We start from the raw sequence: 16791 nt of genomic DNA, 5'->3' as shown, positions 1-16791 counted from the left end.
ACAGGTTAGGTGCAGCATCGAAAATGACGAAGCAAGAGGACATTCGAAATGAAAACATGAAACATGACGGACACGTTTAGAATGTTGAAAGCACACACCAACTGAAAGACTGGGCTGACTCACCTCTGTTGTGTTGCAGCAGAACTATTGTGGGATTAACAGTGCTCGTGCAGGGGTAGATGGAGCTAGGGGGTGACGGGAAATAATTGTCACATGTAGCTGGGGCCTGATTTTCTTTGATGCTTTCTGGTGAACTGGCCTAAAAGTGACACAAATACAAACATTTTACAGTATATTGATATGGATGATACACTCAATAAAATGAAGATATAACTAATACATTTGAAAGTTGCCCAAATAACACAGACTTGAGGTGGTAGAAGGCATACCTGGCAGTTGTTTACAGGTGGGAAATCAAGTGTGATGTTACCGCGCCCCTCGGCCAAGCCTCCATTCATCTGGCTTGAGCAGACACCTGCAAAAAGTCCCACAATCTCTATTTAACAGCTGCTACAGCAACAATAGCAAATTCTAATTCAGCTAATTAATGATCAAACCAATCCCAAGCAGAGAATGTTTTCGTTTCGGTAGCTATGTTGATATCCCCCGGAAAAAGGAAGGGAAAAAAAAAAAAAAAAGATTCTCCCACAACCTCTGAATTTTGTCATCGGAACAAAGCGCCTATTCAGTGAGCTGCAAAGCCTCATTGTTGCTGTGGCCTTTATAGTCCGACTCTACAACAATTAAAGCATCGCCCCAAAAGACTTGGCTGGCCTCCAGCACTGTCCCGATGTGCTCATCGCAACAAACAGGCCCACAGTCGAGGCCTCTGCAGCAAAGTGCTATGTGGGCACGTCACTACAAAAGAGCTCTTTGACACACAAATGAAAATATGAGCAATTGCCCTTTGTCATGACCCAGAGTTGCCTAACAACGACGGATGTACTCCAAAACATGATTAGTTACATAAGTCTGACAGATAAACAAACTAAAAGTAGTGGTAGGAAGTATTTGTAAGGTAAAAGTTCAAATACAGTACTTTGTTATTGTCTACATTTTCTTTTTGCCAGCCTAAAAATCAGGATATCATACTGCCATTTTGCCACTCGACTGAAAATGACATCACTGAGCTGTGACGATTGTTAACTGAGCCCTTAGTCACTCTGATGTCATTTTCAGTCGACAGCAAGTGGCAAAAATGGCCGCCCCCTGAGACGGATTAAAAATGAGTGGATTTTGCTGCCCAATTCATATTCCACAAAATCAAAATTAATCACAATGCCATGTACTAATGGGGACGCAAATATCATACTGTTAAGAACATTTTTGACATGTTAAGTGTCTGTACTTTTGCTACATAAAAGCCATGTTTTTTCCCTCATGGATCTAATTCAGCGCTTCAGGTATTTTCTGTTACAGCCACCCTAGGAAGAAAAAAACCTTTTCTGCCCCTCCAACTATCGGTCGCGACTATCAATTGTAGAATTTGTCGATAAAATTGTTATAAGTACACCTCTGCATAACATTGTATCCTTATTAACATTAAAGAAAACAAACAAAAAAGAAATATAGATTAAGTTACAACATAAATAACTTTATTAACATTTCGTTTTAGTCTCTCGTTGCTTTTCTTTTCATCCCTGTTAGTATTAAATATTTTTCCATGGTGTCTCATAAGGGCTTGTTCATATGGTCTTTTCTGTGCTGTGTGCGCAAACCCTACCCAGCGTTAATACTCCCTGGACACACTCTAACAATGAGAGAGCCATTGCCACCTACTGTAGTGGATGTGCAGTTACACTTTATTCGAGTGTGCTAAAAAGACATAAAAAAAAACAAACATATTCCTTGGTGTCACAGTATTACAGTTTTTGGGAAGCAGTTGTTGCATCCGCTTAGGTGACTTACCTGGTGCTGCGACGACGCTGGGCCCCGCACCGCCGCTGCCTTCATCGTCTAAGTGCACGAGGGTGGCCCTCAGTGTCACCACTCCTTTCCCTTTGCACACCCTGCTGGGGTCGAGGCCTGAAAATGATTTTCATTAACTTTTCAAAAGACATCTTAGTGCATATCCTAGGGTTACTCGGTTTTGGGAAAAAATATGATAATCACAATTATTTTGTCAGTAATTGAAATCACAATTATTCATACGATTATTTATTTTTTGGTACAAAACAAGAGAATGTTTAAGTGTTTATAAATATTAAGACCAATAAAAAAACACTTTGTTATTTTTGGAACAAACAGAATGTATTTATTTATTTATTTATTTACTTATTTATGTTGGCAAAAACGTGACGTTGGAGCGCATCTTATGCACTGTACAGTCAGACAATGATTTATTTTTTGGTACAAAACAAGAAAAGGTTTACACATTTAAAAATATTAAGACCAATTAAAAAAACAGAAACAATATTATTATGTAAGTTCCTTTTGAAACAAAGAGAATTTGCAAAAATATATATATTTATAAAAATATGTATATATTGATTTATTTAAGTTGGCAAAAACTTGAAGTTGGAGTGCAACATGTCCATTGTGCAGTAGAACAATTTTTATTATACAAAACAAGAAAATGTTTAAACGTTAAAAACTACTAAAAAAAAAAAAATATGAAGACAAATAAAATTCTTTGAAACACTATAATTATGCAAGTTCCTTTTGGATGAAACAAAATGTATTAAATTAGTTATCTTAAAACTTAAAAAAAAAGGTGCAAATGTATAAATTTAAACAATCTCAAAAATTAGTATTAATTGTAATTGTGGAGTTTAGTAATTGAAATTGTAATTGAATTTAGATTAATTGCACAACCCTAGAATATCCCCTAAAAACGTACACACCAAAATCAGGTTTCGCCTCCTCGTGCCTCAAATGACCAAAAAAAGAACATACTAACCAGGCCATCTAATTAATACCCTCTCATGTAAAACTAATTGCTGAGACCACTCAGTCAGAGCAGGAAGTAGAGCACAGCGCATCCACGTTATTAACATGATTCCACATCCTTCTAGGTTTTCATTGGGGAGTGAGGTGTCCCACACTTGTACGCGCTGAAAGATTAATGAGGAGAAGGAGGGAAATATCACCTGCAGAAGGAATCAGGTCAGGGGATCCTTTCATGGTTGACAGAGGCGTGATCCTGACGGTGCTCACAGCCCGACGACCTGACGGGACTCAAGTGCACACATGCATGCAGAGACAACAGCTCACTTTAATGTGTTCTGCATCATAAGAAGAGAGTTCCATCAACTTTGTGCAGACTTACTGGCAGTTGGGTTCGGTGACACGCTGCCCTCTTCTGGGGAGCCCTGCGATGTGCAGATATATCAACAAACAAAACAATGCTCTATCTCATTGATCAAACAACACAATCAAGCAAAAATGCTTAACTAGGACAAGTGGTATATTTTGTCTTGCTGGAGGGAAAAAGTCACCAAACAAAATTAGATTGATGACAACTGTGTTGCTGGGTGATGCGTGCAACTTCATCTGGACCAGCTGCATCACACTAAACCACTTTCCCACCAGGGATTCTAATATTAGCTGTGGATCAGGCTGAACTTTTTGGCCATCACATGCGTGTATGTATTTCATAATGAAGAACTGTGACAACTAAAGCAAAAAAAAAAAAAAAAAAATGTTTGCATGCATGCTTGGCAGTACTTGTAATCAAACCATATTCAAACTCAGAAATGAGATACGTACACTGAAAAAAGAGCCAGAAAGAACTGAGGGAAGATGTGCTGAAATGTAGTAAAATAAAAGTTTGACCCCGAGTGTTGTGAAGAAAAATATCCTGGGTAAGACTTAACACCTAATAAGGAGGACACGACTCTTCAAATAACTAATTCTGGAATGTAGATTGTTTCCACTACAGCCTTCTAACTTCTGTAAATAACTGTGCCGCCCTTTTGCTCTCTTAAGTGCTCCATGGGGATCAATTCATCTTTCTGAATTAGAATTTAAAAATTTAGTAATATCAGGTCCCCCATGTCTAATTTGAATGTTGAAAATACAGAAGACAATATAACAAAGGGTGTTACATGTGCAATATGCTAACATTCTGCACTAAAGAAATTAGATTTATCCATTTGAACGTGTAAGTCGGAGCGTCATCAGTGTTGCATGCAGAGGGAACACCAAGGGCAACAGTGTAAAAACCGAAAAACACTTCCATCACTCTACCGGGCCTCCTTTTGAGCACAGCCAGCACCACTGATTTAAGAGACTTTTTTGAGATTCCAAGAAAAGGCACTGACACACTGGTTGGAGGGATTTGGAGTGAATCCAAATACATCCAAAGGGGTCATGAAACAGAACCCTTTTAACAATATCACTCAGTCTTCATTAAAATCTTGCCGACTATCACAAAATTCGGATGTATTCCCATACACTATAAAACAGAAATCCATCCATTTTCTTTACTGCTTATCCTCACTTGGGTAACTTGACAGCCTGCGAGCCTAATCGAGTCAAACCAAGTATCAACAATGTCATTTCACTACTTCACTACTTCCACCAGCGACATCAGTTACTTCGTACACATCCTAATATGAATCCAAGGCAGTGACTGCAGAGAATGATAAAGTACGAGATGACAACTCTCAATGTTCAGTTTGGCGAATAAACACAAGCGCAAAGATTACTCCGGGCCTTTTTAGGAAGAGACGCCTCAGAAGAGATTTATCTGTTCTGAGGAAATGAGTAGTGACTAGTTCAGAAGCTGTGGGATGGCCAACAGTGATCATGATGAGAAAAAGGATATTAAATGAGAAGCCAAGAGACATTCGAACTGAGACAACTCAAAATTTAGATGAAGTTTCAAATTTTATATTCCGATTGAGAAACAAACACACACTAATAATGTGCATTGTTGATCAATTTTATGAAACCAAAATAATGGAGTTTTACAAACAAGATAAGGTGACTCGTGTGAGAAAAAGCAATGATGTGGCGAAAACTAAATACTTTAATTCAGGAGTAAAACATGAACCACAGGAACGGCATGTGGCAACAATAAAAGAAGAAATAGAAACACGGTAATGACAACAATGTATCGTACAGAAAGACTGCGTTTCCATGCAGTCAATAACCCTTTTCAAAGCCCGAGTATTGGCAATATTCAAAGTTTGAAAGTCCATGTAAACATGGGCAAAAACCTGAATGTGCGCTCTTATCGAGGTTTTTAAAAACACAAATCAGAGCCCTGTGTTATCCCTTTTCTAACGCAAATATTTGGTCATATAAATGTGATTGGGGTACATCCTTTGAAAGAAACATAGTTTGTTTTCTAAACATGCTCTATTTGTCAAGAATTTTGGTCTTTTGCATACAGGAACGCGGCGGCCATCTTATGTTGCAACTCGCTAGATAAACCTAGCTTGAATACATTCACTTCTCCGCACCATTTTCACATTATTTTCTGTCTACAGCGAAAATGCCACGTGTGTACACTATTGTTCAAAACGTTTAGACTATCAGAATGGTGAGTGATGTCATAATAATGTCTTTTATTGACCATAGAAAATTAAAAGCAGAAAAGACCTCAATTTGCCTGTATGTCACGGGTTCTGGGATATGTACACGGGAGTAACTGCCCGCTCACGCATGGCTATCCCGACTGTTTGAGAAACCGGAATTTTGACCTTAACCCGATTATTAACTGCATGTAAACACAGTTAATGAGTAGATGACACAAAGGAAAGGAAGGAGCTCATCAGGCGAGACACACAAGGAAGTGATTGGACAAGGAAGGCACAATGAGATGAGTTATGACAATGAGCACATGAGATGTTAAGCGGTGATTGGCTACTGGCTAGACACGAGTGCAAGATAGATCACACGTAAAATTTGCAGGGTTGTAATCACATGTCAAGTTAATAAACAGAATATCATGGGAAATCAAACATAGCCTAAACTGAAAATGTGTTCATCAATTTTCTACAGTGTTTGTCCAAATTAAAGTCGCGTGCGAGCTAGAGCCTATGCCAGCTGACTGACTATGGGCAAGACGAGTGGGTATACGCTGGATGGACTGGTTGTCAGCCAATCAGAGGGCAAATCTAGGCAAGTAACCACTTTACACTCACATTCACACCAATAAGCAATTTAATCTAACAAGTTTGTTTCTCCTCTACAACTGGAACACTGTGAGGTTAATAGATAAGGGCTACAATTTATCAACTTTTTACTGCTAGAAAAAATTAAACAGGCAAGCAAGAGTCCTACTAAGCTTGGTTGTCCTGTTTACATCTTACAGTAGTTAAGTTTCAAACTTTCTTAACCCTAAACCTCCCCAAAGGAGTAGATGAATGCTCACATGAACTAATTAGTTTTGATTGTGATAAAGTACTTACCCAAAAATCTGAACGTTTTACACAATCATAAGTATGACTAAACTTTACTTACACGTGGAAGAGCAAACTTGTCTTGAGTGATGCTACATCCAGCTCACGGTCCGCATGCGTCAAGACCTTCTGAAGACTCCTGAGACGTCTGGCTAATCTGAGGGGATCCGAGCAGGACGTCCCAGCGTTGACCTTAACCTTGACTATGTAGGGGGTCTGTTTGTTTCTGATAGCAGGTGTGCCCAGATGGACCTGTCACCACATGCCACCTGGGAATGTGGCACCCACTCTGCAGAATCCGCGCAGACCGCCGCACCAAATCCTCCTGCCCCTCCCATGAGAGTTTGCTACTAGACTCAACCCCTCCATTCTTCAGTCAACATGATGCGCCGCTACTATGTCTGCTATTGCTTGTATGTTAATTGATATATGCTAGGTATGTTGCCAAATGGGAAGCGGGACTTTTCATTCAGGGTATAAATAGTTTGTTAATAGTCAAAACAGTCTGTGACTTTAGTTGGATTGCCACCATGAAATTTACGCAATCAAGGGATTGGGTAAAATTTAGAGTCATTTAAATGGAAGTTAAAGGCACATTGGGTAATAAGTGACCACTAGATGTCGCTTATAATAGAATAAAGCTGAAGTATTTCGAAGCACGTACACTACGGTGGCTCAGAGAGACCACACTTCGCAAGCCTACCACCAATTCTAAACGAACATATAAGCGAGCGTCACCAAAAGACCTAGCAAGCTGAATTTAGCCAGTGCAGCTAACAAGAGCGGCTAGCAGCCATAGGGTGGAGTGGCTAACAAGATCTGTTAGTGGGAGAAGCTAGTAAAAAAAAAAAAAAAAAGCTAGCAAAAGCTTGCAAGAGCAAAGCACATGGTGACAAGCGACGGGAGCCCGAATCACGGGACTCAGCAACAACCACCTTCAAGCCCCAGCTGTGTAAGGTAAACGGCGGTCGACCCACAGGGTTCAACACTCGATGCAAGCAGCACCAGGGCTTACTACGTTTGATAAGTTGTCCTTTTGGGCATCCATAGCAGGAAGATGGCGGCCAAACATGTCAGCCTCTTGTAAGGAGAGACTCCAGCCATGTAATATAATTAGTGACTACTAGACCTATGACTACAGTATATTAAAAAAACTGTACGTTGATGTGATAGAACATATTTGAAATAAATTGTGGGTTTTTAAATTGAATTATTAGTTCACCACTAGATGGCGCTAAAGATAAAGATTACACACTGTGGCTTTAATAGTTTTGTTCAGTCCAAAGACTAATTGGTTTTCAACTACTACTACTACTACTACTAATAATAATAATAATACCTCAAGTTTAATAAAATAATAATACCTCAAGTTTAATAAAATAATAACTCAAGTTTAATAAAAACCTGATCACAAGATGGCCTATAATGTATTTCACACAGCAGTGGTCTTTTCAAATGAGCTACGTTACCCCAATAACATCCTCACCACACACTCAACTATAAACTAAAAAGGGATGTTATGTAACACCCTTTGACTTCTGTTTTGTCAACGGATGGGAGATAGGTGAGAAGCTATCCAGCAGTGTGCGTGGATCCCACCAGACAGCTCCAAAAATGGCTCGAAAAGGCTGCACCAGAGCAGCAGCTTATCCTAATTGAGAATCCCCCTCTGCACCCTCCCAGCTCTCTTCCATAAACAGCTTCCACCTTGGAAAGCAGCAGGAGATTCTACACATTCCTCCACCGAGCTATTTGAAGTTCAATTTCAAACAACTGCAGCATAAAAGGAAATGTATGTAACATGTCATTATAGGCCTCGCAGAAGGATTACATATTCATGTTGATAATGGAAGGAGATTAAAGTATATCTGCATGGACACCAGTTCAATTAATTCTTTAAAACCTCACTAATGAAAATATCACAGTAACATTAGAAGCAACAGCTTTAATGAATTTTATGTGTTACATTTGGGAGCTTATTTTGAGGTCTGTTGAGGAAATGTAAGTCAATTCTAACACATGTGCAAATCCCTGTCTGCTTGTATGGTCAGTGTCCATGAAAAGTTTGGGATGTAATCATGGCCAGATCTGAGGGTTAGAAAACACCATGTTGGCACATGTGAAGGTTCTGCAGTTGTCCTCTTTGGACAAATCGTCTCTTACAAACATTGTTTCCAAAGCCAGGCTTTTAACAGGCCTGCTAGGCTTTAAGAGAAAGCGCAATAAGAATGTCAACAAGCTGACAGTAACCAGGGTGCTACTTATTCTCATCGAGACCTCCAGGCTATACTCGAAGAATGACATCATGGATCATGCGCCCAGAGCCCTTGGGGTGTTTACTACTTGACAATATAAAAATTTAATGCAAAAATTAGTGTATTTATGCGACCATCATGTTTTTTTTGTTTTTAATAGTTGTTTGTGTGGGTTCACTCAATGTATTGTGTCTGCCCAGTTCCCACAGTCTAAAATCAGTGGCAATATGATGGCAATTTGTTCATGGTAAAATAAATTCAAAACCCAAACAAACTTTGATCAACAAAAAGATTGAGCATACTAAAGGATTTAAGAGTTTTTATTGTACATGTAAAGGGGATCCCGAATTTGAGGTTGTGAACGGCAATAATAAAATACAGTGTTGCCTTGGGATACAATAGGTCGCTTGCACATGTCGTCACTTCCGCCTCGGATTTCTCGTAGTCGCCATGCTGGGTGGCCTCCATTTACGTAGCGATTCGGTCTAACACGTATCTATCACGTTTGTTTTCTGCGATTAAAATGGTACATTGTTGCTGCATCGTTGGCTGTTCGAACAAAGCCAAGGGGGAAAATGGTCGGTCTTTTTTCCGAATTCCGAAAATAATTAGGAACCAGGGCCTGGAGACAGAGGAGTGCGGACTCCGGAGGGAAGTCGTTACTTTGGGCTCGTGTGTGCAGCGATCACTTTGTGAGCGGTAAGCTTGTTTACCTTTATTTAATGCATGAGGATTAATAACGTTTCGACCGCCCATATATGGGCAAGTTGCTTATGTTTTGGATTCATGAGCAAGCAAGTTCGGTAGTACAAGCTGGCTAGCGGACGTTAGTCGAAAGCTAATATCGAACATTTTCACCCAAGTAGTGCCAGTGCAAAGTGTTTACTGCTGAAATTGTATTGATTAGTCTTGGGCTTTTAATGCCGATAACATGTTTTTTGGTGGCAAAATGTAAACTTGGAAAAAAAAAAGAGACAGAAGGGGCTGATGCAAGAAAACAGACCCCCGGGGGTGATGCAAGAAAACAGATCCCCGGTAGCCTACACATCATGCTAAAGAACTTATTCACGGCCACCCTACTGCGGTAAAATAACCAGTCTTTCCATATTTTATTTGTTTATATATTTGTTTATTTTAACAGGTCGCCCTGCGCCCGTTTTTCTGTCCAATCATCCCGACTGGGATCCAACATTAAAGGTGGGTCCTAAGTTACAACATCTATGTCTCAGCCCAGTCGGTGCCAAGATATGAACGTGCACAGGAGAGACAAGCAAAGAAAAGACGACTCGAAGTGGCAGAGATTGTTGCAGTTATGCAGCCAGATGGCTCCAGTAACCTGTACCCTCAAGTACTGCTGACATCATTGACTCTGGTATGCCACTCAGAATTCATTACATGATATATTGTATGCATGAGTGAATGTATGTGTTTGTTTGTGTGTGTACACGCACCTTATATTTTAGAGACATTTGGAAGTGTTTATAGAAATAAGTATTTGCCTGTAGCAATGTTCATACATTAAAAAATGCAACAAAATGTGTACATTTCTTTTACACTGACAAAAAAACTATACTACTTTACTATATTAAACCTATTACTGGTACCGTATTTTTTTGATTTTTTTATTTATTTTTTTCTTTAGGGATCTCATGCCACACCGACTTGATTGCCAATGACATGATGGAAACGAAGGCGAGCATCAAAGCATTGGAGGAGGACAACATGCGACTTTTTGTTTGGCGCTAATAAAGGCAGCGTTTATACAAATTCTATTGTTGGGTTTGTTTACAAAGCTATACATAATACAAATGACAGGATTTGACTCAATGTGCAATATGGTCCCTCTTAAAGTAATGGCATAAATCTCTATTATTTCTAAAAGCACAAAAAATGAAGTGAATAATTATTAGATGTAGTAATTTCAGAGTTAAAAATTGAACTGTTAATTAATGTAGTTTATTTTAGCACAGGTGCCTACCATCCTGAGATGACGGTATGATGTAATGTTGATGGGGTACGCAATGACTTTCATTATGCTATGTACAGAGGAAAAAGTTGCTCTCTTTTAAATTTGTTTAATGTAAGACAAGTACCAGTACTGTGTTACAGTTTTCCCAATAATCCTTGTTTCACACTTGCCACAAAACCACTGTCCTTTTGGCAGTCTAGATTGGCACACTTCAAGTGATATCATTTGATTTTACAATCTGCTGCAGCACAAAAAACTACTTTATTCCGCATCTTTGAAGTACATGAGCAAGTGGTAGGTGACAGCGGCTGAGCAGGAACACTGGAAGTCCACTGCTGATCTAGTAAATGCTCTCCCGAGCAGTTCAGGTAAGGAGGGGATTTTGGGGAAAAAAAAACTCTTTTCCAGCTGGCCAAAACGAGCGATCTGGGTGGACTCGCTCAATCACACTTTGTCCACACCACAAAGTCGCAGAAGTCCGTCCAGTTAAACTCATCTGTGCCTGAATCTGAAAATATTACAAACATTGTAATGAAAATATGAAACATAGAATTAAATAAGAAACTACAAAAAGTAAAGCCATACATACCTGGTCATACTATTGGTGTTGTCGTGACAAGTGATGGGAATTGTTGCCATCCGGCACCAGACAGAAATTGGGTGTTGTGACAGACTCCTTAACCGTGAGATCATAAGAAAAGCTGTCAGTATGCTCAGTAGTTACCATGAACACGTTTTATTGTACTGGAAACTGAAACTAAAAATACGTCCTCTGATAGTGGTTAACCTTAACCATTTAGAATAAGTTGATTAAGTAACATGTAACTAGTGAAAGGGTAGCATTAAATTTAATTAAGCCACGGGGAGGCTGTGCAGTTACTTTTTATTCTTATACGCTCTGCCATATTTGCCTGTTATAAAATTATTAGAAAAACCACATCAGGTAAACCCAGCTGTGCATGTAAACACAATGATAACAGGAAGCCTGAGAACAAATCAACATTTTTGTGTGCAGAATTACCAACACCATGTGGTTTACTTACGTGCAACAGCAACCGTTTCTTCTGATGCGATGTTAAAGTTTACACTCTGTATCCACCCGCTTACAAAATAATTGTAAGCCTCCAGGGATTTGTTGGCGTGTTATGGAGCATGTTGTCAACACGAGGTAGGGAAAGATGTCCAGAGATGTCACATTTGGCCAGCAAGCTTTCTCCGTCAAAAAAAAAATCACCCTTGGTCAGGACGTAATTAGGATCAATCCCGCCACACAGAGACACCTTCTGCCTGTATCGTTGTTTTTGATCTTCCGGTAAATCGTGAAAATACTGCGAAAATTACATCAGGTTGATAAGCTCTACCGTGTAACTCGCGAGTGTACCTTGTGAACCGGCGGACACCCAATATGGCGCCCGAAGGAAAAACTCCCATGATGCATTACGATGTGCAAGCGACCTATTGCCCCTATTTACGAGTTTTGCGTTTTTGCTTTGAGTTGTGAGCGCAAAGTTGAGATAGGAGTGCTGTATGGTGGCAGTGTAAGATAGAATTAGTAAATTTTCTTCAAAAAGGGGCTTGAAACTGTTTATTGTCAGTCTCAGTTGAAGTTTACTGTCAAATTAAAAATAAAACAAAGATAATTATACGTTGTGTTTTTAAAACAAACACAACTTAGCCTTTATGTCTGTGAGCCTAAGGCTAATGCTAACATAGATAACGATTAGCAACTGTTTGGTAGTGTTAGAAACTTTTAAGCATTGGCTATTTGAAAACAAACAGTACAGCAACATGTAGACAAATAATATAGTACTCACAGCCATATATTGTATTCGTTCCAAGTTTCTCCTCTGTGAAGAACTATATGAATCAAGTCAAGAGACACCCCGGTGTAATACAACTGGCCGGTGCATCCAGGCAGAAAAATTAAGCACAAGCTCATTTGATATTATTATTAAGTAAGTAACACACAAGTAAATGACAATGTATCTATTCTGAAAAAAAAATGTGTCCATTTTCACTCATCGAACCATAAGTTAATGTAGTACTAATAGTTATGAATTCCAGGAAGAAGTGTTTTTTATATTGCCCCCAGGTGGACAAGGCGAGTACGTACACCAGCATGAGTAGCACCATGGGCATTTAATTGAATGAGAAAGTGTGACAAAAACTTTTGTTTTACTTTTACACAACAAAATAAAGTGACACAGTGTGTATTTACCTTTTAATAAAAGAAATATACTGCGATTGGCTGGCAACCAGTCCAGGGTGTACCCCGCCTACTGCCCAAAGCCAGCTGAGATAGGCTCCAGCAGCCCTCGCTTGTGTGGAATAAGCGGTCAAGAAAATGTATGGATGAGTAAAAGAAATATATAAAATGTACAGAGCAATAACTGAAATTACTTTACACCATAATATCAGTTCTCCGCTAGCTAGTTTATTTACGGTAAATATTTTCTGATGTAACAGCTCAGCTGGTAAAAGCAAAATAATAAGAGGCTAAACCTATGGTTTTGGGTTAGATTTAGCAAAATATCTTGATCTATGTAATACATGTTGAAAATATCATAAAATGTCATAAAAATGCCCTGCAAAAACAATTCCAGTGTTGAAAATATAGTTGGTGCCTAAAACAAGACTAACATTAGTTAACTGCAATTTGTATTTAAGGAAAAGGAGTTTTGTTAAATATGAAAAGGATGAAAGACTGCAATTTAGTTGGGGATACCGAAACAATGCTCACAATGTTGTTTGATGCTATCACTAGATAACAAGCTCAGCTGTGCTCATATTCCTTGTGGCTTAGCTCATCGGCCGTACTGGACATTAGGTGAGTGGTAATGACATGTTCAATCTTTGTCTGAGAGAACACCTGAAGAGATTCTTCCTCTGCTGGATGTTTTGACTGATGCACGGAATGGAAGCTCTGAGCATGTTCCCTAATATAACTCTGGGAGAACCCGTGTGACAGACCTACTTGATAATTGAGTCATCGGATATGGCGGCTAAACGTGAATAGAAACAGCAGTGTAATAATTCAGCAATTTTAAGCTATATGAGGTTATCCTCATGTGAAACTCCTCCAAGATCAACATGTCTACTTGTGTTGACAAAAATCTCACATTTAAATGTAGTAGTTCATGTATTTCATAAACTTTCTCTTCTGGTGACATTGTACTAAATCACACCCAAAAAAGTCATTTATGATTCATGCTAAATGCTTGCCTAGCCACATTGTCGTCATCAACATATTTGGTTGGCCCTGTCGGCCAATGAAGAAAAAACAACAACAAAAAAAAAACAGCCATATGCAATTGATAAAAATTTGATTGGAAAAACATTAACTTCAGAAATGAGTTGCTAAATTTTATTACTTTTAAAATGCACAGCATGTATACAAACTAGTGTTAGATGTTTTTTTCTTCACTCACTCAGTCACACATGTAAGCTTGTGTGAGTGAGACAACAACAACAAAAATCTAAACAATAATGTGTTCTACGCAGCCCCACTAGTCTAAATATGGTATTCTGTATTACGAGTAATACTGTGTTTGTGGAATATAAGTTAAGCAGCAAAATCTAGCAGTTTTTATCAATATCAGAAGGCAGCCATTTTGCCACTTGCTGTCGAGTGAAAATGACATCACAGTTGCCCAGGTCTTAGGTAACAAACAATCACAGGTCAGCATCAGAAAACAGATGATCTGTGATTGGTCGTTGCTTGAGCCCTGAGCAACTGTGATGTCATTTTCAGTCGACATCAAGTGGCAAAATGGCCGCCCCCTGAGATGCATAAAAACGGCTGGATTTTGCTTCATAACTCATATTCCACAAATGTAATATGAATCAGAATGTCATGTTTGGACATAGGTCACATATAACATACTATTGTCAAGAAATGTTTCATGTTGACTTCTGCTTTAAACGTTCCACTGCAATAGAGGACAGAATATCTGCTTATGTTGCTGAGTTACTGTAAGTAAAGACAGCAAAAGAAGGGTGAGTTATAAATTTGCAATGTATCACTCACACTTGATCATTGTATGATGCGTCATTCTTTTTTTAAATATTTGCCAGCAGCTGCTGTGAAACTGTTATTTTCCATCATCTGCTCTGTAATGGAACACAGCAGATGGGCCGGGAGGGGTGTGGCACTGGAGGCTGGCGATGCTCAATTCCATCATCAAAGCACAAATTGCATTTTGGTCCCTTTCTTTTATGCGTCCAGTCCATACGCGATAAGCCAAAGCATCACACTTCACTCTCCACTTCACCCAAAGGAGAAAGCGGACAAGGGGGAGACGCGGTGGTTGCTAAGTAACCTGTTCTAACATTAACATGCAACAAAAACAAAAACCTGGTGTTAGCATGTAACATCCACGTTATTCCAAAGGCTTCCATCTCTCTACAAGATCCTGGCAATGAGCTTCTCATGTCAAATTTTCCATGCCATCCATTTCCGAGATTGCAATGAATGTCACACTTGTTCCTCAATGTGTTTACAGCTTCTCACTGGGGATTACATGGGCCCCAATTAGCATATTGCTCACATAGAAGAAACTAATGGACGAGCAGCACAAATCTGTTAAGAACGTGTGGTCAGCTAAATAGTTTGTGGTTTTGATAAATCTTAAAACTGAGTTTAGGCTTTCAAGTTGTGCAGCGATTGCGCCTCGAAGCCAAGGTGGGATGTAAGGGGGGGCGGTGTAGAGTGACACTTGAAATGTTTCATTAATATTCATAACTTTACAGGGTTCTTTACACGAGGTCTTGTGCTTACGATAAACCCCCTTTGTCCTGCTTAAATACAGTTATGTATTCTTAACAAGGGAAAAACAAGATGCAAGATGTCAACAAACTTCGACACAATCAATTGAGTATGTCTGAACAGTAACACAAGTGCACTTTAGTAGCTGACATATTTGACTTCAATTGCAAATAACAGGGTAAAACTAGTAGTTCCGGCTTTTAGTATGACAAAACGGATCACGGTTGAGCCAAAGGCTACCTAACATGCAAACTGAACAGCCTCTCTGTGTAAACACTCCTTCATGTCATGTTGTAAAGCAAGTGTCTGTGTGTTTTTCGCTGCAGAGTCAATACTTGGAAGCTAAACAGCTTGCCGTCATCTTGCTACATGGACGACTGTCAGTGTCAGCACAAGTAGAAGCAAGGGATATTTGTGACATACAGTACATCAAAGTGCTTTGGATAGATACTGCATAGGCAGCAGATAGAAGGTGTGTTCTTTTTGAGTAAACAGAGCGGAGATACTTCACTGATCCTGTCCAATCAGGCGTTAAGAACAAGAACATGCCTTTGTTTACTGCACTGAAGGGGCAAATGTTTACGCTTTTACATATTGAACATGCAAAAAAAGAGATAGCGAGAGAGGGATTGCAGTGTTTACTAAAGGGAAAATGGAAGCGAACTTTTACCTCTCACCCAGTCCCAATTTTTTTTTGCCTGGGACTTAAACCAGCAACCCAATATTTACACAAGGTGACAGTGGGAATGTGAAAACCACAAAAAAAAAAAAAGTCTGGCTTTCATCTGTCCTCGTACCCATTTGATTAATTATTTGTTTGAGGTTAATATTTTATCAAGCCTGTGTAGCGTCATGTTACGCACAACACTTGGACTCAAAGCAAAAATCTAGTCGCAAGACTGTGAATGAGAGTGCAGAAACAGTGACTGAGGCAAATTTGAATTTTTATGAGGCGGGCGATAGTTTATTCTGTTTTTCTAACAGAAGCCACCCTTCATGTTGAATTTGACAAATATATTGAATATGTACATCATGTAATCTACACAAGGATGGTCATTCGGTGAGTTGTATGTTTTTGCGTCTTTTTAAACTTACATGTGCAGTGTGACAGTTGGTCATGTCACACATGCTGTTGTTTGTCCTGGTACAGCATGTAGTTAAACATTCAGGCCGCCTGTGTCAATATGCGCAGGGACTACTCACTTTATATGAGGTACACTAACATTGTTCAGTGAAACTTAAAATATAGGAAGGGAGAGGATCAAGTTTGGGCGGTGTTTACCATATATGACATCCACATCCTCATTGAGATTCGAACCACAAATGTCAGAACTGTAGGTTGGCTGTTACACAGGTACATCATGCTGTCCTACTGATATATTAATTCCATAACATTCAAGTACACTTCCACTAAACATGGTCGACTGTCCAATCATACTAACTGTATATTCT

The 16791-nt window shown here is 39.2% G+C and overlaps 1 protein-coding gene and 2 long non-coding RNA genes across 4 annotated transcripts in view; 1 reads left to right on the top strand and 2 right to left on the bottom strand.

The window, feature by feature from the left end:
* The window catches only part of sorbs1 (sorbin and SH3 domain containing 1), a 52754-nt gene that overhangs the window by 35423 nt on the left and 540 nt on the right, over positions 1-16791 (bottom strand). The window contains exons 1-6 of one of the 2 annotated variants that reach the window (XM_077496413.1): positions 12389-12469; positions 3269-3311; positions 3090-3176; positions 1909-2025; positions 390-475; positions 124-259 (exon numbers count right to left, since the gene is read on the bottom strand). In XM_077496413.1, coding sequence (XP_077352539.1) covers positions 124-259; positions 390-475; positions 1909-2025; positions 3090-3176; positions 3269-3311; positions 12389-12394 — 475 coding nt within the window. In that variant the 5' untranslated portion in view covers positions 12395-12469. Of the gene's footprint in view, positions 1-123; positions 260-389; positions 476-1908; positions 2026-3089; positions 3177-3268; positions 3312-12388; positions 12470-16791 lie in introns of those variants that run through there. The other variant, XM_077496414.1, reaches the window with a different exon arrangement.
* On the top strand, positions 9009-10372 carry LOC144001832 (uncharacterized). Its single transcript, XR_013278609.1, has 3 exons — positions 9009-9304; positions 9747-9977; positions 10248-10372. It is a non-coding gene; the product is annotated as an uncharacterized LOC144001832 (long non-coding RNA).
* LOC144001833 (uncharacterized) lies at positions 10238-12031 on the bottom strand. The gene is made up of 3 exons (XR_013278610.1): positions 11618-12031; positions 11164-11250; positions 10238-11082 (listed from the first exon to the last, which is right to left on the bottom strand). It is a non-coding gene; the product is annotated as an uncharacterized LOC144001833 (long non-coding RNA).

Source organism: Festucalex cinctus, chromosome 14 (assembly GCF_051991245.1).
Source record: "Festucalex cinctus isolate MCC-2025b chromosome 14, RoL_Fcin_1.0, whole genome shotgun sequence".
In the NCBI taxonomy this organism is placed as follows: Eukaryota; Metazoa; Chordata; class Actinopteri; order Syngnathiformes; family Syngnathidae; genus Festucalex; species Festucalex cinctus.
The sequence above is the reverse complement of the archived record's forward strand: the minus strand, read 5'-3'. Positions and strand labels throughout refer to the sequence as shown.